At 36.4% G+C, this 27,743-nt stretch overlaps 1 protein-coding gene across 2 annotated transcripts in view; it reads left to right on the top strand.

Annotated features, from left to right (window-relative positions):
• The window catches only part of Rbbp8 (RB binding protein 8, endonuclease), a 64,067-nt gene that overhangs the window by 8,838 nt on the left and 27,486 nt on the right, over window positions 1-27,743 (top strand). For both annotated transcript variants that reach the window (XM_055625751.1, XM_055625752.1), the window contains exons 3-7: window positions 6,094-6,136; window positions 9,208-9,303; window positions 13,022-13,134; window positions 15,969-16,035; window positions 24,232-24,407. In XM_055625751.1, the coding sequence (XP_055481726.1) occupies window positions 6,094-6,136; window positions 9,208-9,303; window positions 13,022-13,134; window positions 15,969-16,035; window positions 24,232-24,407 (495 nt within the window). The remainder of the gene's footprint in view (window positions 1-6,093; window positions 6,137-9,207; window positions 9,304-13,021; window positions 13,135-15,968; window positions 16,036-24,231; window positions 24,408-27,743) is intronic.

Below are 27,743 nucleotides of genomic sequence, written 5' to 3'. Positions count from 1 at the left end.
GTTTTGTACTGTGCAGTCAGTCCTTGTTGCTGTTCTGTAAGAGGCTTCATGGTCTCAGGAATGTTCGTGTGATATAGGAAATAGTTAAGAGGGCTGGGCAACTGGCATAAAAGCAGACTTGTTTCCTGCAGTGGATTTTTGAAGATCTTAAATAATTGTGGTTTGGTTTGTTTGTTTGAGACAGTTTTAAAGTGTACAAGCTGCATTGTTTGCAGGGGTAACTGAGATATTTGTCACTGAGTTTTTAATCTTACGGTAGTTATATCCTTTTATTACGTGTGTAGCTCAGGCTGGTCAAGAAATTGCTATGTAATCCAGGCCAGCCTCAGACTCAGGATTTTCCTGCCTCAGGCTAGTCTTGGGATTGCAGGCATATACCACTATTTGTAGAAAATTGTTGTTATTTAAAAATTAGTTTGGGTTATTGAATAATTCCCAAGCAAAAGGGAGCTTTTGTATTATTTGTCCTTCTTCCATGTGTTTTACACAGTTCCATATAAAACTAGATCCTCTGACTATGTAGTAACATCAAAGACCTGCCTGGCGGGTACTTTTTAGAAAGACAATAGGGGATCTACTTAGAAAAACCAATACAAAAGGCTGTTTGCAAGACATCAGATCCAGACTTGTCTGGACGGTGTAGGTTTTGAAGTATATGTAGGAATCAAAATTGACTCATACTTTTTAAAGCTTCATGTCAGTAAAAGACAAAAGAGAAATGCTAGGAAGAGTAAGCAGTACTTGAGATGCATAATTTTTATATAGACAACCATAAGAAATTATATGCATGTATATACCCTACTGTATAATAGCATTTGGAGTTTCTTGTTTGCTTCATTTGACCAAAACGTATTAAAACAATAGCAATGATATGCCATACACGAAACAGTGTTGGCACTGATCATATAGAATAAACTACATGCATTTCTACGGAAGAATGAATGGTCTCCATCTTATGTTGAAAATCAGCAGTTTGCAAGCTGCATTACTACAGGGGACAACTGTGGAGATGTTTGTCAATAAGTTTTTAATCTTAGCATAATTGTATCCTTTCATGGACAGCTTTGGTACTTTGAATTCAGAATAACAGGTTTTAATAGAATTTTCAGAATTTTAATAGAAATTTCAAAATTCTTTAAATTTCAAAAGTCCTAGGAGTACATTTGGGTAGGATTTTTATTTTTTTAAATCTCAGTATCATGTTTACTCATAAAAGCACATGTAATAAAGTAGAATTTAGGATATTTGTCTTTCCTACCATTTTATAGTGTTCACTGTCCACACTAGGTTCTGTTATCACATCTCAGCTAATAAAATTTCTGTTTCATAAATCTGAACCATTTTCATAGAAAACCAGGCAGTTTGGGGGCATAATTGCATCTGCTTTAAAGAAATGGAACCGTGTAGAAACTCTAGCATGACAGGCCCGCTACACCTTGAGTTCATTTTTTTAATTGTACAGTTGATAGTTCTACTTCTCATGTTTCATCAGCATATAAAGAAGTATTCATGTTGAGACTACGAAATCAACAGTTTTGGTTCACAGTACCAGTGCCTATTCATTAAGAGCTCTGTAAGCAGCTATCACATACGTCTTCATTATTTGCACTCGTAACACTATAAATTCAGTGAAATTCACAAGTAGTTTACCTATTTTGAAATAATTAAATATTAAACAAAGTACATATACATTAAGTATAACTGATTTTTATAAATTCTGTTTTTAGTTTAGAATAGAAAGAATTTATTGTATAGAGAAATAGGATTGCTTTTTGTAAAGTCAAATTACTTGCTCCATAGATAAAGCTCTACTTGTCAAGAAAAGTGATACTTGTTTAATCATTTCTAGTTCATAAACATAAGTAGCTAAAGTGACAGTGGTCATTTTATATGGTTTTTATCTGAATAAAGAAACATGAATTAATACCATTGGTAATTGTTGATACAGCCTGCGTGAACTCTTGTCTCATTTATGAACGTTTAAACTTGTTTAGTGTAATATAGCAGTGTATACTTGCCCTTGATTTCCTCCAGAATTCACAGAGTAAATAGGTGTGTGATGAATTGATGTCCTGTGGTGCTTAGTCTTTTGAGCACTGTTTCCTCAATGGGTTCTCAGGTTGCCAGCGTTACAGTCCCAAGTACTCTATTGAGCAGACTACCTGTTCACACAGGAGCTGCACTGTCGCACAGCCGCATTCCTTCCGATGGGTGTGGAGCAGGATTACAGCACACTTTATAGGGGTTCTAATTGTAGATACCTAATTGACTCGCTGAATAGCAAATGCTAAAATTTAAAAACACATATGCACAGACAGACTTGTTTCAGGGCTGCTGTACGTGACAGAACGGATGCCTCACAGGTGTTGAATGCTTATATAAGAGTAGTCTTTCCGTATTTCCCAAGAATTTTCTTTTGAAGTTTATGTGGATTTTCCACTTCATTGTTTCTTTTCTAAAAAATTAAGAATCTTTATTTCATGGCAAGAATCCATTTCACCTTTGGCTGCTTTTCACATGCAGAAGCAGACCTGAGTTTTAAAAGTCAGCCAAAATTAAAAACAAGAAAGTCTGTCAGCAAGTAAAATTCCCCACGTTTTGAGAAGAGACTAAAACTGCTGACTCTAGTCTTTATTCTAGTGGGATCATAAGTTCTTAATTCTTCAAGAATGATGCTCTGCTGAGTACTTCCAAGGTCTCTGTGTTTGTCATTACCCAAAGAGAAAGAAACCACTTGGCTTAGGAATTTGGCAGTGGTGAAGGGTTATTAAAATTTTTTTAACCAAAAGAACACTGTTTACTTTTACTAGTTATACTACAAGCTTTTCTGTTACTATTTTGCAACTATTTTAAAAGTGAATTGCTTTTCTGTTGTTACTGCTTTTTATCTTAAGCTAATCGTAGAGTTACGTGGAATTGTAGGGAAGTGTGCAAAGAGATCTCATGTACCCTCATGTAGGTTTTCCCATTGGTAGCATGTTGTTTATTTTCGTTTGCTTGTTTTTGAGCTAGGAACTCACTCTGTATCTCAGGGTGGCCTTATGCTCATGGCAGTCCTCTCACCTCAACCTCCTAATGCTGGGACTACGAGTGTGAGCCAACAGACAACCCTGTAGTCACAACGCTTTATTTTATTTTACACGTATTATACGTTATCACAAATGAGAAAATTTTATTGCTGTTATTTACTAGCTTTATCATACATAAATTCTGTATGCACACTTGTGTATGTGTGAAATCTAGATGTGTGCTTGGTTCTGTACAATTTAGTAATCTATACATTGTGTCTCCCACTAAAGGTTCTATGCCACCTATTTAAATCCTTAGCCTACTTCATCCCACCGTCCCCTCCAGTCTCTTGCCATTAATAATCTGGAATCTTTTTAAGAATGTTATAAGCCATAAAAAATAACCTTTTGACATTGACAGCTTTTACTCAACACAGTTCTTTTAAAGATCTGTCCAAATTGTGCATGTGTCAATAGTTAATTGCTCAAGAGGGACTTGCTGTGCAGCACAAGGAAGCCACAAAGTGGGCGTGCTCTGTCTCTGCCCCTGAGGCAGCCACTGCACCCCGACACCTGGCCTTCCTCACTTCTTTAGTTGCTTCTAGATTTTTATTGTTGTTAGATGTTGCCTAAGTCAGAGAACATTTGGTTGTTTCTGATGTGTAGCAGCTACACGAAAGATACTGTAATGTCTATGTCTTTTTGTATTTCCTTATTAATATATCTTGTTTAATTAAGTAATAGGTTGTAGAGCCAAAGGTAAAATATTAGTTAAACATTCCTAGAGGCAAATTCAAGAGAGAACAAAACCATAACACCACCACTCCAAATGCATTGGAGCCTTCATCCACCCCCAAATGCATCGGAGCCTTCATTTTAGATTTCTTGGCATGTTTGGGAGCAGTAAGGAGAGTAGACAGACTTGAAAGTGATTAGGAATTATGAGAGATTTTAAAAATTCTTTATTTAGATTATGTTGTAGTGAATTACAGATTGTAGTGAGTTACAGATGCTACGAAAACAAGTATGTTAGTGTTTCTAGACATACCATATTGGCATAAGTAAGTAACTCGCTAGTATCTGTGAACTACCAAAGGCAGATCGTAAATAACCTTTAATTATTCAGAAATCATTCAGTTAATAACTTTCTTCAGGACAAATTCTGTCCAGTGCAAGATAATCTTAGCTGGACATGGTGGCACACACTTGGATTCTCAGTGTTTAGCAGGATGATTGTGAGTCTGAGACCAGCCTAGGCTACGTACCTAGTGAGTTTGAGGCCAGCCTGAGCAACATAGGGACACAGTGCTTTGTTTTAAAATTTTTTAAGTATATTTTATGTATGTGAGTGTTTTGCCTTAATGTGTCTGAACGTGGTGCTCATAGAAACCAGAAGAGCTCATCAGATCACCTAAGACTGCAGTTATAAGCAGTCATGTGGGAGATAGGAATTGAACCTGGGTTCTCTGGAAGAGTAGCCAGTGCTCTTAAATACTGAGCCATCTCTCTAACCTCCAATTATTTTTTGAAGATTTATTTTATCTGTATTGGTGTTTTGCCTGCATGTGTGCATATGTGTCATGTGAATGCCTGGTGTCCATGGAGGCCAGAAGAGGGCATCAGATTCTCTGCAACTGGAGTTGAAGTGCCTGTGAGCTAGCATGTGGATGCTGGGAATCAAACTCAGGTCCTTTGAAGAACAGCCAGTATTAACTGCTTGAACCATTTCTGCAGTCTGGGAGACCCAACTTTAAAAAAGAAAGGAAGTGAAACTTTTAGAGACATTAACAATTTCTAGGCACTTATCTTTAAGTATTTATAATGTTTGTAGTTGAAGAAATTACTGAATAGCATGAACTTAATTAGGAATCAAAGTAAATAGTCTTTTTACTTTTTTATTTTAATCAGATTTGTAGAGGATGAAGAAAAAGCCATATTCAATTAGAAAAATTCAACTAATTTGACTATTTTGGGGGTGAGGTAGACTCAACTATGCAGCCCAAGGTGGTCCCAAATTTGTGAGCCTCTTGCTGCAGCCTTCTAAGTACTGATATTACAAGTGTGCACCACAGGACCCAGTTCAGTGTATGCCTTAAGAGAGTTCTGAGGATTGTAAAAATGTGTATTATACTGTGTGGTTTGTTAAACAGGCTGCTATTCATCAAATAGTCCTTTATATATATTTTATGTAGACATCTCTACCTTAAATATTTTTATATTGCTCAACATTGAGTACTTTTGCTATTATGAGTTTCTACATAGATTAGAACACAAGAATTCAGATACTAATGATAACAACTTTTGATATATTGCTGAGTTATTTTCCAGAGACTATACTGGTTTCTAGTATCTTCAAAAAGTATGGTTGTATAGTTTTACAACCCTTTACCAATGCCCAGCACTATCATTTTTATAATTAATAATTAATTCTTTTGGTTTGCATTTACCTGTAGTTGCTACTGGTGTTGTAGGATGTTTCATGCTTGTTCAGTGGTTATTTTTCTATTAGTTACTGCTATGAGAATTAGAAATACCATATTACTTTATCCATATTTTCCTTGCCATTTTCTTTTGTATTAAACTCAATTAAAATTGAAAAGTACATATGTCGAGAGTTAAAACTCCTAGTACCCTTTGTTAAGTACTTTCTATAAGCAATTTTGTTTCTAATCGAGGACTTCCTGCCACAGTCTAGCTTAATTCCTAGATTCTTGAGCTCACATAAGCACTATTTCTATTAGCAAATAAATAGGCTGTGTCAGAATACAGACCTGCATTTATAGTGAACTGCTAATTATATGTTTGCTCTCACTATTAGAAAGGAAATAACTCATTTTTAATCTACTTGGCTGTCATATAATAGACTAAAAGCAATAATGTTGCAGATTTGTTTTTGTAGCCTGAGGGTACAAGTAAGGGGAATGCACTGTGCATCAAATGAGACCGGGTTCATTATTCAGAAGCCAGTCTAAATTGGCTTACTAGTGTAGTGTTTGCCTCCTAAAGGAACTTAAATAACTGCATTGAAATTGCTTACAGTGGCTAACAAAATACTGTTCTTTTTTTTTTTTTTCTTCCTTTGCAGGTTTACAGATAAAAGTAACAAAACTGAAAAAGGAACGAATTTTGTAAGTATCAGTATGTAATGCCGCTGTCTAATTTATTAAATAATTGATACTGATAACCAGTCTCATTTAAACAAAACAAAAACCTTATTTCTTACTTTAAAATGAAATAGCTTTTGGCTAACTAATTATGATTTTTTTTTAAGATTTATTTATTCATTATGTATACAGAGTTCTGCCTGCATGTACACCTGCACGACAGAATAGGAAAGCAGATCTTATTATAGATGGTTGTGAGCTACCATGTGGTTGCTGGGAATTGAACTCAGGACCTTTGGAAGAGCAGTCAGTGCTCTTAATCTCTGAGCCATCTCTCCAGCCCCCAATTGTGATTTTTTTTTTAATGTTATAAAGTATTTTATGATTTCTAAGTACAGACTTAGTTAGCATGCATATATATATGTATTTTACTATCTACTATAATATAAAATCATATTTTCATAGAATATTTAGTAAATGATCATATTTTCATAGAATATTTAATAAACAACAGATAACCACGTTGGTATACATTCAATCATATAGGCAAATGACATATATATATATATATATATATACACACACACACACACATATATGTATATATATATTATAAATCTAAAATAACATTTTTTTAAAGCTTTAAATGTTTTTTATAAAATAATTGTTTGGGTAACACTTGTAAGTGGTTTGCACTGTTGAAAATGGGTGGGGTTTTTTGTTTGTTGATTGATTGGTTGTTTTTTTGTTTTGGTTTGGTTTGGTTTTTATTTGTTACTGTGTAACCTTGGCTGTCTTTGAAATCCATGTAGACTCCGCCGCCGGGTGCCCGCCTTGAACTCAGAGATGTACCTCCTTCTCTTTCTGCCTTCTGAGTGCTAGGATTAAATGTATAGTCCATAATGCCCAGCCCAAATGTTCTTTTTCAAGGATGTTGTTTTAACCATAGAATAAGCCATTTCTCTGTTTCTGTAATAAAATGGTGTTCAGTTCCCATAGTTGAGAGATGCTCATTAATAGAAGTTAGTGGGCTTTTTCAGAGTGGGTATTTAGGATTTATTGCTCACTGAATATGTGTTTTCTTATTATACACAGCATGGAACAACCAGAAATTACTTTCATCTTAAGAAATTATGTTCTTCCTCATAGAGGGCCCTTTAAAGGGACATTTTAGCACTACTTAATCAGTGACTCACAAATCACTAAAGATTCAGATTATTTTTTCTTTCAGTACCATTGCCCATGTTTTCCTTTCCTCTTAGACTTGACAAAATGGCAAGATGGCCATGTCATTGTAATCATCTCTTAGAGAACTTGTGTCCGTTTTTATCATTATCAACATTTGCCAGAACAGACTTCAGCCAACTTGCTTTAACTTACTGACCATAATTTTGCCATCATTCCTGAATAACTGAAAATAAATTAACATGACTGGCTTAAATTAATAGATTTGACACTACTTTATTTGTATTCTAGAATGGTTCAAATAAGTAAGCGCATTATTGACAATGATTGCTAGGATTTTCACTCACTTTTAGGGGAAAGGAGTTAAAAACCAAGACGGGAGAATTGAATAAAACTTGGAATTATCAGAAGGCACTAAAAAATATTTAGAGCTAAATAGTACAGAAGTAGGTATTTCTGTTAATATGGATAAGGACATATGTTCTAAGATGGTCTGTTGAAAGGTGCAAAAAGCAGTGACATCTCAGTAATCACGAGCACTTCTCTATCTCAGATCTTGATTTCTAACCAGTGTTTTTCAGTAAAGTAGTCTTTGTGGGCTGAAGAGATGCCTCAGTGTTTAAGACCACTGGCTGCTCTTCCAAAGGGACTGATTTGATTTTTGTAACTGTCACCTTGGCTGGCTTTGAAATCTGTGTATACTCTGCTGGCCTTGAACTCATAGTTCCACCAGCCACTGCGTCTGCCTTCTGAATGCTAGGATCAAATGATGGCTCAGAACTGTCAACTCCAGTCCCAGAGGATCTGATGCCGTTTTTGGCCTCAGAACACCAGGCACACAAGTGGTATACAGACATATATGTTTCATACATATAAAATAAATTTTTAAAAGGAAATCTATGTTCTTGGAGAAATGGTAATAGCCGTTTGAGTTTATAGCATGCAAGATAAGCTGGAACATTTTGTGGGGCCAGAAAAGAAAAAAGTGGTATGTTAGACGTTAATAAAAGGTTGGTTGTGTAGCTCAAGTGGTAGGGTGATTGCTTAGCAATTGCAAAGCCCTGAGGTTTATTCCTAGTATCAAGTAAAAAACAAGCATGGTGCTACATGTCCAAACATCAGCCCTGCAGAGGTGGAGGTGGTTGGTAATCCTGGACTCCGTAGTAGTTTGAGGCCGGCCTATAGTAGCTCTGAATATTAAGGAATGAAAACACAGCTGCTTATCCAGTAGATGATAGCAGTGTTTTCCTTTAGTTTATAGCTCATGGTCATTTGGTCTTCTTAGCACCTTCTGTAATGTCTGTGGGCTTCAGGTAGATTGGCGTGCTGGTGGTTTAGAAGCACCCTAGTAACAAATAACAGGTAGTTATTTTATGTTCTCCAAAGTGTTAGGTCCTCACATGGTGCAACAAGGAATTTGTGTTTATCTACCTTATACGTATTACTTACCAAAAGAAATGATTGTCATAGTGGCCAGTTAGTCAACATAATAATCTTACACATCTGCCATCACTTAATTAATTATTCTACTAAAGAAAAAGCACTAAGCACAGTGCCCACCCTAATCAGCCCTCTGGCTTTTTTTCTTTCGAGACAAGGCAGTGTGTGTGCGCATGTGAGTGGAGGCCGGAGGCCAGTGTTGGGTGTCTCCAGCTGCTCCTCACCTTCCTCTTTAGACAGGGTCTCACTGATTCTGCTGGGCTGACTGGCCAGCAAGCCCCAGAAGGTCTCCTGTGTCTGCCTCCTGGTGCTGTGGTTAAAGTGCAGGCTGCCCAGCTTCTGGGGCTCTTTGCTTGCGGTAGGTGTGAGCAAGTGCTTCACTGAACCATCTCCCCAGCAGTCTTTTGGTTATGAGATCAAACATTGGAGTTATAATATCAGAACTATCTTTTTAATTTTCCTATCTTTAGAGATGCACAAAGACTAGAAGAATTCTTCACCAAAAATCAACAGCTGAGAGACCAACAGAAAGTCCTTCAGGAAACCATTAAAATTTTAGAAGATAGGTAAGTTTGGTAAATCAATGAGAAATTATTTCCCCCTCAATGGGAGTTCATTGGGTTTATTACTTTTAATCATTTCTGGGATTGGAAGTAATTTTTCCCCCTTGTGTCATCATCGAATAAGTCTTTTCTGACACTGAGAATATAAAAATCCCAGACTTTGTGAGGTTTTTTTTTTTTCTCTCTCACTATTTTTAGCAATCATGGCTTAACCTATCAATGGTATCTTTGATGTCAGATATAAGGGGAACTTACAGGTAGCAATGTTCTAATCACTCTTTGCTTATATTTCCTTTTATTTCCAAGTATATGGAAACCTAAAAATTCTATTTCTGCCATCTTTTCTTACTCCAGTTATTTTTCTTTTCTGTTTTTTTTTTTTTTTTTTTTTTTGTTGTTGTTGTTTTTTACTTTCTATCAATATACACAATTTTCCATCTGAATATTCCTGAGATAACATAATCAGCCTTCAGGCATAGACCTTTTTTTCTTCACTCAGATGAGATCAATACCCCAGAATAAAAAACATACTTCCACAATTCGGTTCTTTCCATTATTGTATGTTACCAAAAGGCTAACTGATTTGAAGTAGCACTTTTTCTTTAATGGTGAGATCATTTCTTATTTATCTTGTGTGCATGTGCGTATATGCCTTGATGTACATGTGGAGATCAGAGAACAGCTGTGGGGTCCCAGGAACCAAATTCATGTTATTATACTTGGCTATAAGAGCCTTTGCCTGCTGTACGATCTTACCATTCCAAAATGATGCAGCTAATATTCTACACCTGCAAACTGAAGTTGAACGCCATCTCTATGGTAGCTTTGAAGATAACCATAGGCAGTATTTTGTGAAAACGATATACATGCTTTGGGATTACATATGTATCTTAATTCCAACTTCACACTGTATTAAGATTTAATAACAAATATTTCTGTCCTTGTTATATCCTAGGTGTTGCTCTAGAGGCTTGGAGTAACACTTTCCTTGGTACATCATTGACCTTATGTTTAAATGTCAAATTCTGGAAGTAGCTCGCACAAGTAAAAAATAAAAGGATTTTATATAGAGAGTGCTATGAGCAAAATGTAGTTAAATGGTATATTTGAGTGACTGTAGGAAGGAAACTTACAGATGGTCAAAGGGTGGCCTTTCTGAGATAAGACCTGAATGAGAGGGATGTGGGCTATACAGTTATCTGAGGGTGTAAGAGACTAAAGGAGATAGGGTATGATGGCACATGCCAGCACTTGGGAGGCAGAGGCAGGTCAATTTCTGAGTTTGATGCCAGCATACAGGGAGTTCCAGGCCAGCCAGGGCTATATATGTTGATCCTTGTCTCAAAACAAAACTTAAAAAGTTTAAGGTAGAAATAAATTTCAAGTATTTGGACATAAGATCTACTGTGGTTTTAACTTAAAGCAAACATGCTGAGTGACAGTAGATAATACTGAAAATCTCAAATATTTTATGCATAGACATACACAACACATTTAGATTTTCTTTTTGACGGAAGCCATTGGAGAGTTTGCGCAGGGGAATGACAGATGGTAAGTGGGCACCAGTAGCACAGGGAAATGCCTGGTAGAACACTGTATATATGACATCTCTGAGGATGTCACACAAGTATGGAAAGAGAATAGGTGTGCTCTCAAATTTAGTCTTTTAGCATTAATTAGTTTAATGAAAAGTAAGAATTTAGCAGATGGTTTTGAGGGAAAACAAGCTGTTAAGGTGGAAGAAAGCTAGACCTTCAGGGCATACTGTTAAGAATACTTTCCTTGCAAGGGTAGTTTGAAAATTAAATGAGGTAACGAAACCAACAATATATAACAAGTTTAATAAGCTTTCTATTATATCTCAGCTAGTGACTATAGCTCCAAACTTTGGCACTCTAGTCGACCCAGATTTAAGGCTTTTTAACAGTTACGTGAAGCCGTCATTAGTTAGCAGTTCATTAGGAGTGCAGTGCCTTTCCTACTGACCACTTTTCCATGTGATGTGTCTGTGATACCATTCATAACTTCTCTGAAACGCTCCAGTAGAGCCCGAAGAGTGAAATCCTGCATCAATATCCAAGGTTAGCTTTCGTGAGCCTTTCTTCAGTGGTACAACTGATGCCATCTTGTAGTCCCAGTTGTGTAGAGTTTCAAGCCAGCACAAGGGTTCCTATAAAGGGAACACCTGATTCTCATCTCTTAATGTTATGTCAAAACAAATGGTGTCTACATTTTAAAAACTGCCCAGTATATAAAAGTGATGAGATGATAGAGTTCTAATTTTTTAAAGCACTGATCGTCTAGGTTGTAGAAGCAAGTCCTGCTGCGACTATTTTTATATAACCCAAAGGTCCAACTTCATCCACCTTCGTGCTGCAGGCTCCCTTCAGTCCTCTACACCTCTTATCCTAAAGGTGGGCTTGTCCTTGTCTTGGACTCAGGCCTTTTAGTAAGTATTGGAGGTGATTTGAAGAAGCTGCATCACTGGAAATTTGGAGAAAATAGTGGATTAAAATCTTCCTTTAGAATGAATAACTCTGAACATAATAAAAATTGACAAGTGGGATCGCATGAAATGAGGTTTCTATATAGCAAAAGAAATAATTAGTGAAGAGACAGCCTACAGGAGAGGAAATATTTGCCACCTATTTATCTACATGGAATTAAAATTTATAATATATGGAGTATTCAAATACTAAGAGAGTGGATTATCAATAAGCAGGCAATGAATTGGATTGATAGTTTCAAAAGAAGTAAAATAGCCAATACAGAAATAGAATTTTAAAAAGTATTCAACATTTTTATCCATCAAAGAAACGCAAATCAAAATGACACTGAGATTCTATTTAAACCCCAGCCAGAATGGTTATCATCAAGAAAACAACAAATCCTGGTAAGAATGTGTAGGGGAGGAACCCTTTTATACAATTGGATGGAATGGGAATTAGTATGGTCTGAATTAAAGCCAGTATTGAAGTTACTTGAAAATGCAGAATAGGGCTGCCATGTAATCTAGTAATACCTTTTCGGGGTTTGTATGCAGAATAATCAAGTCAATATTGAGTATACTTACACTTCCACATTTATTGTGAAACTATTTGCAATAGCCAAGTTAAGGCTTGGGAAATGGCTCAGTGGCGAAAGTTTCCCTTCGCATGATAAAGTGGGTTCAGGATCCTCAGAGCAAGCTGACTAGGGAGATTAGCCATATTGTTGAGCTCTGGGTTTACCCTGCCCCAGTAAATAAAGATAGAAAAGAATGATTTCTGACATGAGACTTTAATTTCTGACATGGAGCACACCTTTAACTCCAGTGCTTGGGAGGCAGGGGCAGGTGGATCTTTGTGAATTTTAGATGTCTACAGAGTGAGTTCCAGGACAGCTTGGACTACACAGAGAAACCCTGTCTAAAAAACAAACCAAAATAAATAAAGTAATAACTCTTTAGAAACAGTACGAAATTAAGAATGCTCTGAAATTCTAGACCCTTTCAGTGTCATGCCAGCATTACAAAAAAGTTAGATTTTAGGGTCATTTCAAAGTTTTTAGACTTTTGAAAAAAAAAATTTAGAGTTTTGGATTGAGTATGTGCAAATACTATGAAGGCCAAGAAATTAAAATGTGAAACACCAGAGAGTCCCAAATATGTGAAAAAAGGATACTGACTGTGTGTAAGGAAATGCATTTTAGTAGATGAAAAATACGTCTTTCTGTCTCACAGGTTGCGAGCAGGATTGTGTGATCGCTGTGCAGTGACTGAAGAACATATGCACAAAAAGCAGCAGGAGTTTGAAAACATCCGGCAGCAGAATCTTAAGCTGATCACAGAGCTTAGTGAGTTCCCTTTCATTAGTTACCAAGTAACTAAAGAATAATGTCCTTTTCTTAAGACTTCCGAGGGTATTGGTTGTAATTATATTAGTCACTTACATTTTTAAAAATTTGGGTGTCTTTTATAGATTTAATTTTATTTTAGTAGGAAATTGTGTGCAGAAGTGTTGTGTTTACATTATCCTTTAAAATCTCACTGAGTTTAAGACAAGCATATTGCTAGCATATCTGTATTGTGTCTTTTATCATGATTACATGCTGCTAGCTGCATAGTGAAGTTAAATACAGCACTGTAATGTGTTTACAAAGGTGTGCGCTGTTTTGATTTTTGTGTATATTACTTCCAGTTTCCTCTTCCTATCCATTCATTGTAGAGTTTTGTTAAACTCTTAGGTCTCACTCTATTTCTAAGATTTTATTTATTTATTTATTTATTTAATTTGAGACAAGGTTTCTGTGTGTAGCTGACTGTCCTGGAACTTGCTTTGTAGACCAAGGTGCCCTCCAGCCCAGAGTGATCTATCTACCTGCCTGTGCCTCCTGAGTGCTTCACTTGGCTCAGTTTCCATCCCTCGTGACAGTGAAGTCACAGTAGCCAGAGCTTGAAGTAACTAATCATATGCACTTGTAATCGGAAATGGAGAGCATTGAATGCATGCACGCTCGTGTTCTGCTCTTTTTTCACTCTTACCCTGGCCAAGGCCTTCTGCCTGGGCAAGGGTACAACTCACCTCAGTTAACATAATCAGTGTGATCCCCCACAACATGCACAGAGGCCCACCCCACAGGTAGTTTTAGACTCTATCAAGTTGACTGTTAACACTCGGCATCAGTAATCCTGACTCCTCTCGTCTAGCTCATTTATCACTTACATGCATAGGTGAGTGCAGGTTCTTGTGTCCTTTGTGTGTGCACGTGGAGGGTGGGGGTCAGCGTTGTGTGCCCTCTTTACCTTCTCAGATAGGGTCTCTCACTGAACCTGGAATTGTGGCTAGGCAGGCTGGACAGCAAGCTCGGGGAAATCGTCCAGTCTGTTCCCCTTCCCTGTACACCCTGGTACTGAAGATCCAGAAATGTGCCACAAAACCAGATTTTTAGGTGGATGCTGAGCACACGATCTCAGAGTCTCATGTTTGGACAGCAAGCATTTTAACACTGAGCTATCTCTCCAGCCCCTGTTTAATTTATTTTTCAAAATTAAAAAGAAAAAATTACTAGATAAATGCTACACAAATACATATATTAAAGACATTAGATGTTCGCCCATTGTATGAAAGAGCCAATCACTCCAATCTATTTCTAAGTAAAAGAAACAGGATTAATAATGGGGAATGGTAAAATTGACATCTGGCATCGTATAAAAGACCTACTGCAAAGGTAGAGTTAACAATTAGGAGGTTGTATTTTATGTTTATCTTACAACTCCCTCTGTATATTGTTAATACATATGAAAGAAATGTCATCCTACAGAATGACTTCACATGGGCCGGGATAAGTCTTCTTGTAAAATGATTTTTTTCCTTTTATTGATAAAGTTTTTTTCCTCACATAATGTATCCTGATTACAGTTTTCCCACCTCTACTCCCAGATCTTCCACACCTCCCCTCTCATCCTAATCTAGTCCCTTTCTGTCTCTCATTAGAGAACAGACTTCTGGGGGATGATAACAAATAATAAGGTGAAACAGAAACTAACATGTTCAGTATGTGAGTAAATATGCCATTGTATAAATGTAGCACATTTTCATCAGTTTTTTAGGGTGCTGCCCATATCTTAGGTTTTTTTTTGTTTGTTTGTTTGTTTTTGTTTTTTTTTAGTTCCAAGTTCTCTTCAGAAGGTAGTTTACTCATTTCAAGAAAGTATATTTAGATTTATAAAGTGCTGCTCACCTAACAAGTTTCTAGGCTATGATTAACCTCTGTTGGAGGCTGTGATTTTGCTGTAACATCAATTCTTAGATCTAGTCCTGGTTTAGTAATGCTTGCTCAGCCCATAGGAACATTAAAAAAGATTTTTAACTGATAGGAACTTAGGGCTGTCTCTAGTGGAAATGATATTCTATAGATTTCAGCACAAGTAGGAACTAAGAAGCCCTATTTCTATTCTGAATTTTGGCAGGCCATACTAGAAAGACAGGAAGATTTAGGGGAGAGAGATTCCACTTACAGTGTTCCACTTCCAGTGGAACATATTTATATTATTCATGAAAAGGTCTGATAAAAAAAAAGATTGACTTTATAAACGTGCTGATAAGTATTAATATTCAGCATTACTATTTGTAGTGCTGGCCATGGAACTCAGAGCCTTGGGAACACTAGGAAATACTATTTTTATAATTAAATTTATTTCAAGATAAGTGTCTAGCATAATACTTGAAAATAGGACTGAATAACTCAGATGGAATTCTTTCTTGTCCTTAGCATAACTGGACTGTACTCCTTAATATTATTTTGTATACAAGCATTATATAAAATGATCAGTTAATCAGTTGCATAGAATTGGTGAAATATGAAATGCATTAATCACTGCCCAGGGGCAGGTTAGCACTGACTTTATATAACATTATGATTTAGGATTGGCATGCCAGGTGTCAGGGCTCATATCCCAGTAATCATTTTTAATCTCAAGAGGTTGAGACAGGAGGGTTTCTGTGATTTTTGAGGCTATCCTGGCCTGTATACTAAGTTCCAAATCAGCCTGAGCTACTAAGTGAAACCTTCTCTCAAAAAACACAACAAAAAGAAAAGAAATAAAATTCTAATTTCCTCATAAATGTTGACATTTTAAGGCCTGACAATGAATGTTAATATGCGTTCTCTTCCATGTTACTTTTAAGTGAATGAAAAGAATACTCTTCAGGAAGAAAACAAAAAGCTTTCTGAGCAATTGCAGCAGAAAATTGAGTAAGTATTTTCTTTCAACTGCAGCAAAAACAGTACTTTTCGTGCTTTTATTATACTTAGTTGTACAAACTAAAAGTATAATCATAAGTTTTATTTTTTCTAATTATGAAGTGCATTTTTGTTTTTAAGAGCATATCTAGCAGCATTTTAAAACATTTAAAGTTTTAAAATGATATAAATAGTAGAAAATTACTTAAATACTTTATATTTCAAATAAATATTTAAGATTTTTTTCCTTTTTTCAGTGTTCTAGAAGCTTCATAATTCTTCTTTGGCAACTTCCCTCTTCTATTTTTGTTTCTTCTTTCTTTCTGTAGAAATAAAAATAACTTTTTTTTCCTGGTCTTCTGTTTTGTGTTATTGCTAAGCCGCAGAGTATTCCTAATTCTGCAGAGTAGTTTATTATCCATACTTTACAGATGAGAAAACCAAGTTCTCAAAGGCAAATGACTTTCCTGTGATTTCATCACTAGTAATTAGTATGAGCATTACTCAGACCTGTATCTTCTGACTTGAAAACCTCTCTTTTTTCCACCACGCAGCACTGTCTCAAAAATGTTTTAAAAAAAAAGATTTTTTTTCCCCCTAGTATGTCTGACAAAATTGAGAGTAGAAATAGGGCTTCTTGGCTCCTACTCGTGCTGTCAGCTTGACACAGCTAGCATCGTTTGGGAAGAAGAAGCCGCAGTTGAGAACGTATCCCACCAGATTGGGCTATCGCTAAGCCTGTGAGGCACTTTCTTCATTTTTGGTGTAGGGATGCTCAGCCTATTGTAGTTGTTGCAGCACTTACGCAGGTGATCTTGGATGGTAAAAGAGAGCAGGCTGAGCACTCATCTTCATGGTTTCTGCTTCACTTCTCACATCCTTCCATGCCTTTAGTTCCTGCCTTGACTTCCCTTCATAGTGGACTGTGACTAGGACATGTCAGCTAAATAAACCCCTATCTCTCCAAGTTGCTTTTGATCATAGGAGTTGTTTGTTTTTGGTTTGCTTTGCTTTTTGAGACAGAGTTTGTCTGTGTAGCCCTGGCTGTCCTGGAACTAGCTCTGTAGACCAGGCTGGCCTTGAACTCACAGAAATCCACTGCCCGACCTTGGTCATGGTGTTTTATCATAGCAATAGAAACCCTAACTAAGACAGCACTTAGGTAAAATTAGATTGTTTTTATTTAGGGTTTTTGTTGGTTTTGCTTGGTTAGTATTTAAGTTTTGAAGTGGAGACTTGGGTCTTACTTCATTTGTTAACCAGGTGCTTTGAAATTGTGGTCTCAAGCATTTGTCTTACCTACTACCAGTTAGCTGGGACAACAGGTACACCAAAGTGACTGCTTCCTGTAATTTTTTAAGCTTTTGGATTCAGAGAAGTCCTCATAATATTACAGAATTCTTAAATGTTCTGCTGGACTTAAATAGGCATGTGCAAAAACTTAAGACTATACATTTGTCACACTGTTTTGGTTTGCAGTAGCTTTATATATGTCTAGTAGGTGAAATAATTTTTAACAGAATATTTTAGCTAATGCATATCCATTTGTCCCATGTGCTCAGTCTAAGGCTATAGAGGAAAAACAGAGTCTATAAGTATGTGAAAATACAAACATTCTTGTTAATTAATCGTCTGTGATGAGAAGAGGTTAGAACACAGACCTGTCGTCTTGTATATGGTTCCAAAGTTGATTTTATTTATTTCATTGTGTTAATTGACAATCTGTTTATTTCAACTGCCAGAATATTTATAGTTTTTATTTATCATATTCCATTGTGTAAGTCACATGTTTTGCAGAGACTGTGTCAAGGTGTTTATTGTAAATGATGCCTCAGACTTTACTGCATGCGTTATAATCTGTGTGTGCTATGTATTTTCATATTTAAAAATCTGAATATTCTTTGCTTCCAAGAGTTTCAGATAGGTTATTGTTGACATATTTGTTTGTTACATGATTTAGCACATGTAGCACATGATATATTAATGTCATTCCCACTTTGCCCCCCCTCACTTTACCATGCTCACCCACAGTCAGATGGTGGCTTGACAGGGAAAGTGAGGCAGGAATGGTAGGGTGTGATGGAGAAACGTGAGAACAGACTCTAGGAGGCAACCTGCATTGAGTATCTCATTAAATTGGGGGAACAAAGGCTGTTTAAACCTTTGGGGAGTGGATAGAGGCTTTTGAGATAAGTGTACATTACTGGCCAAAGCTAAGGTGCTGAAAATACCTTATGTGCATGAAGAGGAGTTCCAGGTGCTTTCTGGACATGATTTTATAAGGAGAGAGGAAGTTTAACCTGTAACCTGGTGGCCTTCGAGGGTGAGGGTCATATGGCTTCATGTGCTGGGACATGTAGGCCCCGAACAGGGAGGGAACGGACCTACACCTGCAGGTCTCGAGATGAGACTTCTGGGGTTTGGACAGGCCTCGACCTTATTCTTCCCCCAGACCAACTCCTCCCAGTTCCATGGCTCCTTAGGCCCCACACATTAAGCCTTGAAGTATCAGCTTTGCTGTTTATATTTTTATATACCAATAGATAAGATACTAACTATGCAGAGATTATACAGAATTGAGTGATTGCTGAAAATCTAAACTGTTTCAAGTGTATTGAAATTAAATGGATGTTTGCTGATCGAAATATTAATTCTCATCCTGGAGAGAGGGCTCTGTGTTTAATTAAGATCACTGACTGCTCTTGCAGAGACCCGGGTTCAGTTCCCAGCACTCTTAAGGCTGTTCACAATTGCCTGTAACTCCTGTTCCGGAAGATCCAGTGTTCTTTTCTCACCTCCACAGACTCCTGAATGCGTGTGGTGCACATGCACACACTCTGACCCACACATATATGCACTAAATTTTTGAAATGTTAATTCTAATTAGTATAGAATTCATTTTTAGTGTTCTCAGGTATACTTATTTTTCCTGTTGGTCATTGGTCTTGCTTAAAAAAACAGCAAGCACTACAATAAAGACCTGTCACATAGGCAAACTCAAAGTGTGAGTGTTTTATTTAGGACATGCTTAGTCAAAACAATGTAGGAAATAATCTGTTGTAATTTTCAATACTTTTCTGAAATTTAAGATAGTTGTGATTGTCTAGAGCCAGCTTCTTTAGTAACTTGTTTTCCTTTTGATTAGCAGTTTTTTAAAATTAACAAGTATCATCTTACAAAGGGGCACTGTTCTTTCTGACTGCCTAAACACCATACTATCATGCTATGACTACCAGAAATTCCCCTGAACTCTAGAATATATTGACTTAATTCTTTCAACTCACTTGAACTGGATTTGATGTTATAGATTTTCTGTGTGACAAGATAATTATTAAGTGAAACTACAGTAGGAAATTATTCAGTAGAAAGGAAGAGCCATCTCTATCATTCACAGAAAGCAAATAATCAAATAAGCTGGATTTTGTGGTCATAGCTCTCTTTATATTGGGAAGTTGATAAAAAAAAAAAAGTCTATACAGAATTTCAGAGGATTTGTTTTATTGCCTCTAGAAGTGAATTTGTTATATGATGTCTTTACCCACTGTTTGAATAATTTCGGTGCAAGTCCTCTGTTTCCCAAGAGTATTCTATTTTAGCAAGATGAAGTTTTTAAAGTGTTTTCTAAGCTTGTTTAGGATTATACTGTTGATTCCAACTTTACTTTCTGGGACTATCTCGAACATGACTACCTGTTTTACTTGACTACACTTTGAATACCTTAAAGCAACTGTCCTGGTTCATCATACTCTTTAATTTGTTAACTGTTCAAAGTGCCATTAAAGTTTTTTGCTTGGACCTTAATTAATAGCTCAGTGATCAGGTAGGCTATAAATACAAAGCAAGACTACCAACTCTTCATCTTTTTTTTTATTTATGTATGTTTGGCCAATATTAATATTAAGTAAAAACAGACATACATCTTATTTTATTTTTTTTCTGCCCACTACTTGCAGATTTGTTATTTTAAATATAAATGCAGGCCTTCAGAGACATGCTTAATAGTTCTTTGAAATTCTTTTATCATCTGGTCTATTACACACATACACAACCCTTTGGTTTTTTTTCTCTAATCTTTGTTAATATTTTGTTAATTTTTTTCATCTCCCTTTTCGTATGTGTATGCGTTCCTATGGTGTCTGTGTGAAAACAGCTGTGTGTCTGCAGTTGTTTGAATGTAGGTGTAGAGGACAACCTTGGGTCTTTGTCCTTACCCTCTATCTTGTTTGAGGCAGGATGTCTTAGTCACTGTTGCTTATTCCAGGCTAGCTTGCTTGCGAGTTCTTAGGGATTAACTGTCTCCGCTTCCAATATTATATGTGGAGCTCTGGGATTACAAACACATGTACTCTTGAGATTTATCGGGGTTAGAGGGATCCAAACTCAATTCCTCATATTTGTACAACAAGCAGTTTACTCACTGAGCCATCTCCCTAGTTATTTGGCTATTTTTGAGGTAGCACCTTTGGTTAAATACTCACTGATACTTGAGGAACTAGGTTATATCTTTCCTTTTTATAAATCTCCCGTAAAAAGAAAGCAGGAAAGTGCAGTGGCATACCTATTCAACCCATGAGGAAAACGGAGCTCAGCAAGGTTAAGTAACCAATTCATTGTGACTCGACAGGAACCATGGTTGTACCTCACCCTAAACTTAAACCATTTCTCTGGGGTTTTGCTCTGAAACAGCCACAGCTTACCTATACATAGTGTCACCCTGTAAATAGGAAAGCACAAATTCTCCCTCACAAATTTATTTCTGTGTGGTGGTGGTGGTGTTTAAGATTATATTTTGTGTATGGTGGTAGTTTGAAAGAGAATGGCTCACGTAGGCTGATATATTTGAGTGCTTGATCTCTGGTTAGTGGAGCTGTTTGGGAAAGATTAACCTTGTAGGAGGAGGTGTGCTACTGGTATGGATAAGTCTTGCTCTCTCTACCTTGCAGTGTGTGAGCTCTTAGCTTTTCCTTTATGCCTGCCTGCCTGCCTGCTGCCATGTTCCCTACCATAATGGTCTTGGACTCTAATTCTCTAGAATTGTAAGCCCCGAGCACAATGGTAGAAAAGAAACTTACTGTGTGTGTGTGTGTGTGTGTGTGTGTGCGCGCGCGCGTAGTAATCATAGGATAACTTTGGAGAGTCAATTCTTTCCTTCCACTATGTGGATCCCAGGGATCAAACTCAAGTTATTTATTATGTGTACAATGTTCTGCCTGTATGTACATCTACACACCAGAAGAGGGCATCAGATCTCATTATAGATGGTTGTGAGCCACCATGTGGCTACTGGGAATTGAACTCAGGACCTCTGGAGGAGCAGCCAGTGCTCTTAACCTCTGAGCCATCTCTCCCACCCTGTTTTTATTCTCTTTAGCTTTACATTTCTCACAGGTTTAAGTGACTTCTGTCAGTGCCTCTATCAAGTCATTAATAAAACATTGAACAAAGCATGCCTGAGATTGAAGCCCTGTAGCATTACTACTGCTGATGACTTGTGACTAGAGTCTGTTCATACCAAGTTTGTGTTTCTTTTCTGTTTATTGTTTACAGTGAGAGGTTATCAAGAGGGTCATTTTCAGACTTCCTGATAGCAAGATTCTCATTGAAGCATTCCATAAGAACATAGTTCTAATACCTGTACTGTTAAAAATTAGCCTTTGAATTATTTATATGATAAACTTCCAAGGGATTTCTTCTAAGGGATTAAGGTAGTAGATTATTTGTACTTTAAGGAAATTTCCTCTTTGATTAAAAATGAGAACTTTGAAATAACAGTTTGGTGGCTGTAACATTGCTTTAGTGAGTTTAAATTATGTTTTAACTGGAGATATAAAGTCTTCAAACTAGAAAAGGAAGAAGCTAAACTTTAAAAACTTTTAAAGTGTGGGCTCCTTATGAAGAAAAACCTGGATCCTCATACATCGTTGAGAAAGAACAGCTGAAACAGTGGCAGACTACAAATAATAAGCAGCAAATCTTCTGATGTTATCAGAAGGAAAAGCTAAGGGAAGGTGGCAAGAACATAATTAACTGGAATAAGACAGCAACTCTTAATTTTTATCAGAAAATCAGGATGAACTTAATGCTTTCAAGAATTAAATTGGGTAAAGCAGAAACTGCTTCTCCTGGTGCCTGTCATTTTGGCCCGAGAGGATACATTTGCACTTGTGTGCTTAGTCAGGCACTGTTGGATAGGGCTAGTAGCTATATTTTTTTTTTTCTTGTGCAATTTTCAACCCCTTGTAAATAAATCCTGCCAGGGAATAATTTTATTCTTGTGACTCATTTATGTTTCAGGTTGAATTTTTATGACAGTGATATGGTTAGTTCAAGCGAGGTCACTTAAGTTTTACACTCCACTAACTTGAAAGACTTTCTCATCTAATCTTTCTTTGTTTTGTAGAATAGGCGTACTATTAAGTTATTAAAAATTATGTGTTAAGTATATTCCACGAATGGTGGCTAGAGCAATAACAGACTATATTTAAAGTTCGGTAGAAATGTAGGTTTTACTTTATAAAATAGGTTTGCAAAGTGAATTTATTAGTTAGCTTAATTTAATCATTCCACAGTATAAACATAACCAAATATGGTATGCACATATATATGTGCATGTGTTGCCTATATACAGTCATTTTGTCAGCTAACTAGATATTAGCTCTAAGGTTGTCCTTTATTGTATATTACAGAATAATGGATAACAGATACTTCTGGTATTATTCAGGAAATTAAAGGATAAATATTTGTTAGAAAACATTTTTCTTTGGACATTCTTTGGAATGAGTTTTACTTTATTTTTAAAAATTTATTTGTGTGGTGTGTGTGTGTGTGTGTCCATTCATCCATGATGCATGTATTTGAGTATGTGGACATGGTTGTACCTGTAGAGGTCAGAGGACAGCTTTGTGCAGTCTCTTCCCTTCTTTCAGCTTTACATATGTTCTGGAGACCAAACAAGTTGCCAGGTTTACACAGCACCTTTACTACTGCATCATCTTGCCAGCCTTCTAGCAGTCTTTGCTGATCATAGTTAAAGAATTTTACATAGTTGTCTGAACTAGTATGACAAATTAATTTTTAATATGTTGAAAAATATATAGCTAGTTTAGTCTTATAAAAAATTAAATGGCTGACAGAATAGTATTAGCTAATGAGAGCAACAGTAGTTTGACATAGGTTGTTAAGTGATACAGTTCTATGCAAATTTTTGGTTGGTGTCATTGGTCTCTAATCGAGTTAGGCAAGAAGAGTTGCAGAGATGAGCACAAATATATTTCTTTAGTGAAACCTGAAAATGTCTCACATTCATTCGCTAAAAAAAAAATCTTTCTGTACTACCTGTTGCTCTTTTAGATGCATGTGATTCATCAGTAAGTCATAGATCCTTGCTCTCTTACATCTGGCATTACAGTTGGTAGTCAGTAAGTAACATCATGTTATATAAGTTGTTAAACAGCCTTTTTACAATGGATAAATTGAATAGAACAGAGGAACAGAAGTTATGGGACTTTAGCTACATAAAGTCATATGTACAGCACCTTGGATACTTCCTGGAGATGTAAACACAATAAAAGTTGGTAGTTAGCATATCAGCATTATCATCATGTGTGTCATTTGTTGAGTCATGTTGATTCTACTACCACATTGTTAAATGTTGGTCGTTTCCATTCCATACACGAATATTACAGTTCAGACCGCAGAATCTTGCAGCAGCATCTGATTGACTGACTTCCTCTTTTCCTGTTCCAGTCTTGTACACTCTTGTTAAATTGTCACATTCCTCTTATGCTCTGAAACCTTAATTCTCTTTCTCTTCAGTTTTGGACACATTCACTCAAGTTATCCAGCTTACCCTTATGCAACACTTTTGTATAGCTTTCCTCAAGCTGTGTGGATTCTTTTCCATTTGAAATACCTTAATTTTTACCTCCAATGGTGCAGTCTGTACACTCTACTTCAATTCCAAACATACATTTCAGGTAGTTTGGGTTAAGAAGTCTATAATATTCCCTACTTTGTTCTAACTTATTTGCATACTTGTCTATTCCCTGAGTTTGTAACAGTAAATGTAAAGAATATCTTGTATATTTTTGTATTTTATTTATTTTTGTATCTTTTATATTTTTATATTCTACTGTAGGTACACATTATTTAGTGTATATTTTAATAAATATTTACAGAATTCATCTTTTTTTTGTCATTTTGCTCTAGAAATGATCAACAGGAGCAAGTAGCTGAGTTTGAATGTGAGGAAAACATTATTCCAGACTCACCAGTAACATCCTTTTCATTTTCTGGCATTAACCGTCTACGAAGAAAGGAGACTCTCCATGTCCGATACATAGAACAAACACATACTAACTTGGAGCACTCTGCATGTACAAATGGTAAGGGTCAGAATTGTGTTTTAGTTACTGGTTTTGTAAAGTGTTTACTTACTGTTTTTATGTAACCCAGTTTGGTGAAGGAATGCACATTGTTCAGATAATTAAGGATATCACTGTGAATTTAACTTCTATTAGTAAAATGACTAATACGTTGTTTTTGTTTTTTGTTTTTTTTTCTGGCGTTATATACAGACATGAACAATAGTTTATTTGAATATGTGTGCATAATTTTATGCACATATGTATGTGCCTGAGTATATATGTATGTGCTTGGAGCCCACAGACGTCAGAATAGAGTGTTGACTCCCCTGGAACTGGAATTACAGGAAGTTGTAAGCTGCCTGCCATGTAGGTGCTGGTAACTTGTACCTAGGAACTTTGCAAAAGCAGCAAATGTTCTTAACTGTTGAGCCATCTCTCCAGCCCTCTGCTTGGATTTTTTAATGTGTATACTTTATGGAATCTATTTCTTTTTAAACAGTCTCTGTACCCTTTACTATCCTTGAACTCACTGTGTAAACCAGGCTGACTTTGAAGTCACAGAAATCCACCTACCTCTACTGTAAGGGTTAAATGTGTGTGCCACTATGCCTGGCTTAATGCACCTGTTTTGTTTGTTTTGCTTTGCTTGTGCTTCTGTTTTTCTCAAAACAAGGGTTCTCTGTACAGCCCTGGCTATCCTGGAACTTTCTCTGTAGACCAGGCTGGCCTCAAATTCAGATCCACCTGCCACTGCCTCCAGAGTGCTGGGATTAAAAGCCTGTGCCACCATGCCTGGCTTGTGGAACCTATTTCTAATTCCATTCCAGCTTACTGTTTTGGCTAAATGCTTCAAAAATTACTGTTTCAGATGGTCTTGTACTTGTAGCTTATGTGACATGATATTGTGATTTTTTTTTTTTTTTTAAACTGGGCATTTAAAGTAAAGGGCAAAGATTAATTCTTAACTAAAAATATTTGAAATGTTTGAGAAAAGGTTTGCTAAATTAGCTCTTAAAAAAATAAGATCTATGCGGCTGGAGAAATGGCTTCACAGTTAAGAGCACTGGCTTTCAAAGAACCCAGATTCAATTCCCAACAAACACATGGCATCACACAACCAACTTTAACTCCAGTTCCATGAGATCCAGTGCCCTTTCCTGGTCTCCATAGACATCGGGCATGTACATAGTACATGGACACACATGCAGGCAAAACACCCATAAACATAAAATAAAAATAAATATAGGCTTCTACAGAGATGGTTTAGTGGTTAAGAGTACTTGTTCTTACCTAGGACCTGGGTTCAGTTCCCAGCACCCATATGGTGGCTCACAACTATCCATACTTCCATTCCCTGGGATCTGATTCTGACATCTGTGGTCATATGGTATAAATAGGTATGTGCAGGCAATATACATATAAAACATATAAATAAATAAATCTTAAAAATTAATTAGATCAATTAGTTTAAGATTTATTTGATATATTAATATAAATTAACATGGTAAATAAACAAATTAGTATATTGATTATTCTTGGAGAGTGTAAAAAAAGCAGAGCATTTTGGCACATGCCTGTAATCCCAGCACTTGGGGAGGCTGAGGCAGGTGGATCTCTGTGAGTTTGAGGCCAGCCTGGTCTACAAAGAGAGTCCAGGACATCCAAGACTACACAGAGAAACCCTCTCTCAAAAAATCAAGAAAAGAAAAAAAGAAGAAGAAAAAGTATAAGTAAGTTTTATCACACTTACACTAAAAGTGTAATAGTTATAAAGAGACAAAGGGAACTCTAGAACAGGAGAATTAAGTGGGGAGGCTAGTGAGAGAGCAAGCTAAAGGAGGAAATGTGGGACAGGACAATTAACACTAAAGGCCTTTTGAAAAACCACATGGAAACCTACTCCTGTAGACGTTTCCTAAAATATATGCATATGTGAAAGAATTTAAATGGAGTCATTCTATAATGGGGGAGATATCTTAAGCCTCCAAGAAAACTTCCAGTGCCAGGAATGGGTTACACATGGTTGAATCATTGGCCAAAGGGGTCCCATAGACCACCCCCTCACCTATCTATAAACCCTGTGATGTACAACAGACATCTGCCTACAAAATACACCTCTGCATTAGTGGCACAAGTATTATGGGGGTAACCAACCACTTTTTTTTTTTTTTTTTTTTAAATTTAAGGCCTACTTCATGAGATGGAACCCCTACCTGATGTTGCTAACATGGCCAAGAACCTGTAACTAGATAGATCATGGACCTAGGGGAAAACCTACTACTGTTCTGCTAAAGGAACATAGCAATAAAATTACTCCTGATGACATATTACTGCACACATAGAGCATAGCATTGTTTGGTCCTTACCAGAGAAGCTCTTGCAGTAGATGGTAAATAACAAAGAGGTGAACAGGTGAACAGTACTTGGCCCTAAATAGGATGTCTTTATCAAAGCGGTACCATGGAGGTTCAAGGATCTGAGCAAAAGAGGAGGAAAGATTGTAAGAGTCAGAGAGGTGGTACTCCAGGAAATCGCTTCTTCCAGACACAACAGGGCTGACACATGAACCCACATATGCTAGCCAGACCTGCGGAGGTTTAAACAAGACAAAATCCCAGCCCTGAGAATGGGAAGTGGACACAAAGTCTCACCCCTAATTAAGAAGCTATTTACACTTCATATCCACTGAGAAGGAGAAAATGCATGCGTGCATGAGTGCACGTGTACTCTTTCTTTTGGGAGGAGGGTGGATTTCTTTTTTTAGTTAGTTTTAATTTGGCATTTTAAAAATAATTTTCCTGTTTGGTTTGTTTTTAAGAGTAAGAACATGAAATTGAAATGGTAGGGAGTATCTGGGAGAAAGTATGCGATCAAAATACATTGTCTAAAATTTTTAATAAAAATTAATTACATCTTTATTTGATCATGTAAAAGTTGGCAGGTTTCTTCACTCTGTGTGTTTTTATCACCATCTGGTGGAGAACAAAAAAATATATATTAATTTCTTCATCTAGTTGGAGCTAAATTAAAGTATAAGATCCTAGATCTTAAGTGAACATATTGGTCTTTAAGTTGCAGATAGAGAGCTATGTGTATAATTTACATCGTGGTTAAATCCATCCATATGAATGTCCAGAAAACAACTGCAGTCATTTTATTAGTAGTCATTTGTATCATAAAAGCTTCTGGCTTATTTCCTAATTGTAGAAACCAAGCATATGATATAAATACTTTAAAATCCAGTTTTAATCATATTCTATATTTTTTTTACTTAGAAAGTAAAATTTTTTAATGAGTTAATAACTCTAGTATTATTCTCTTTACCATATTTACTTATCTTAAAAGTTTCTACCA

The sequence above is a fragment of the Psammomys obesus genome, unplaced genomic scaffold (genome assembly GCF_907164565.1).
Source record: "Psammomys obesus unplaced genomic scaffold, mPsaObe1.curated_primary_1811, whole genome shotgun sequence".
NCBI classification, from domain to species: domain Eukaryota; kingdom Metazoa; phylum Chordata; class Mammalia; order Rodentia; family Muridae; genus Psammomys; species Psammomys obesus.
The sequence above is the reverse complement of the archived record's forward strand: the minus strand, read 5'-3'. Positions and strand labels throughout refer to the sequence as shown.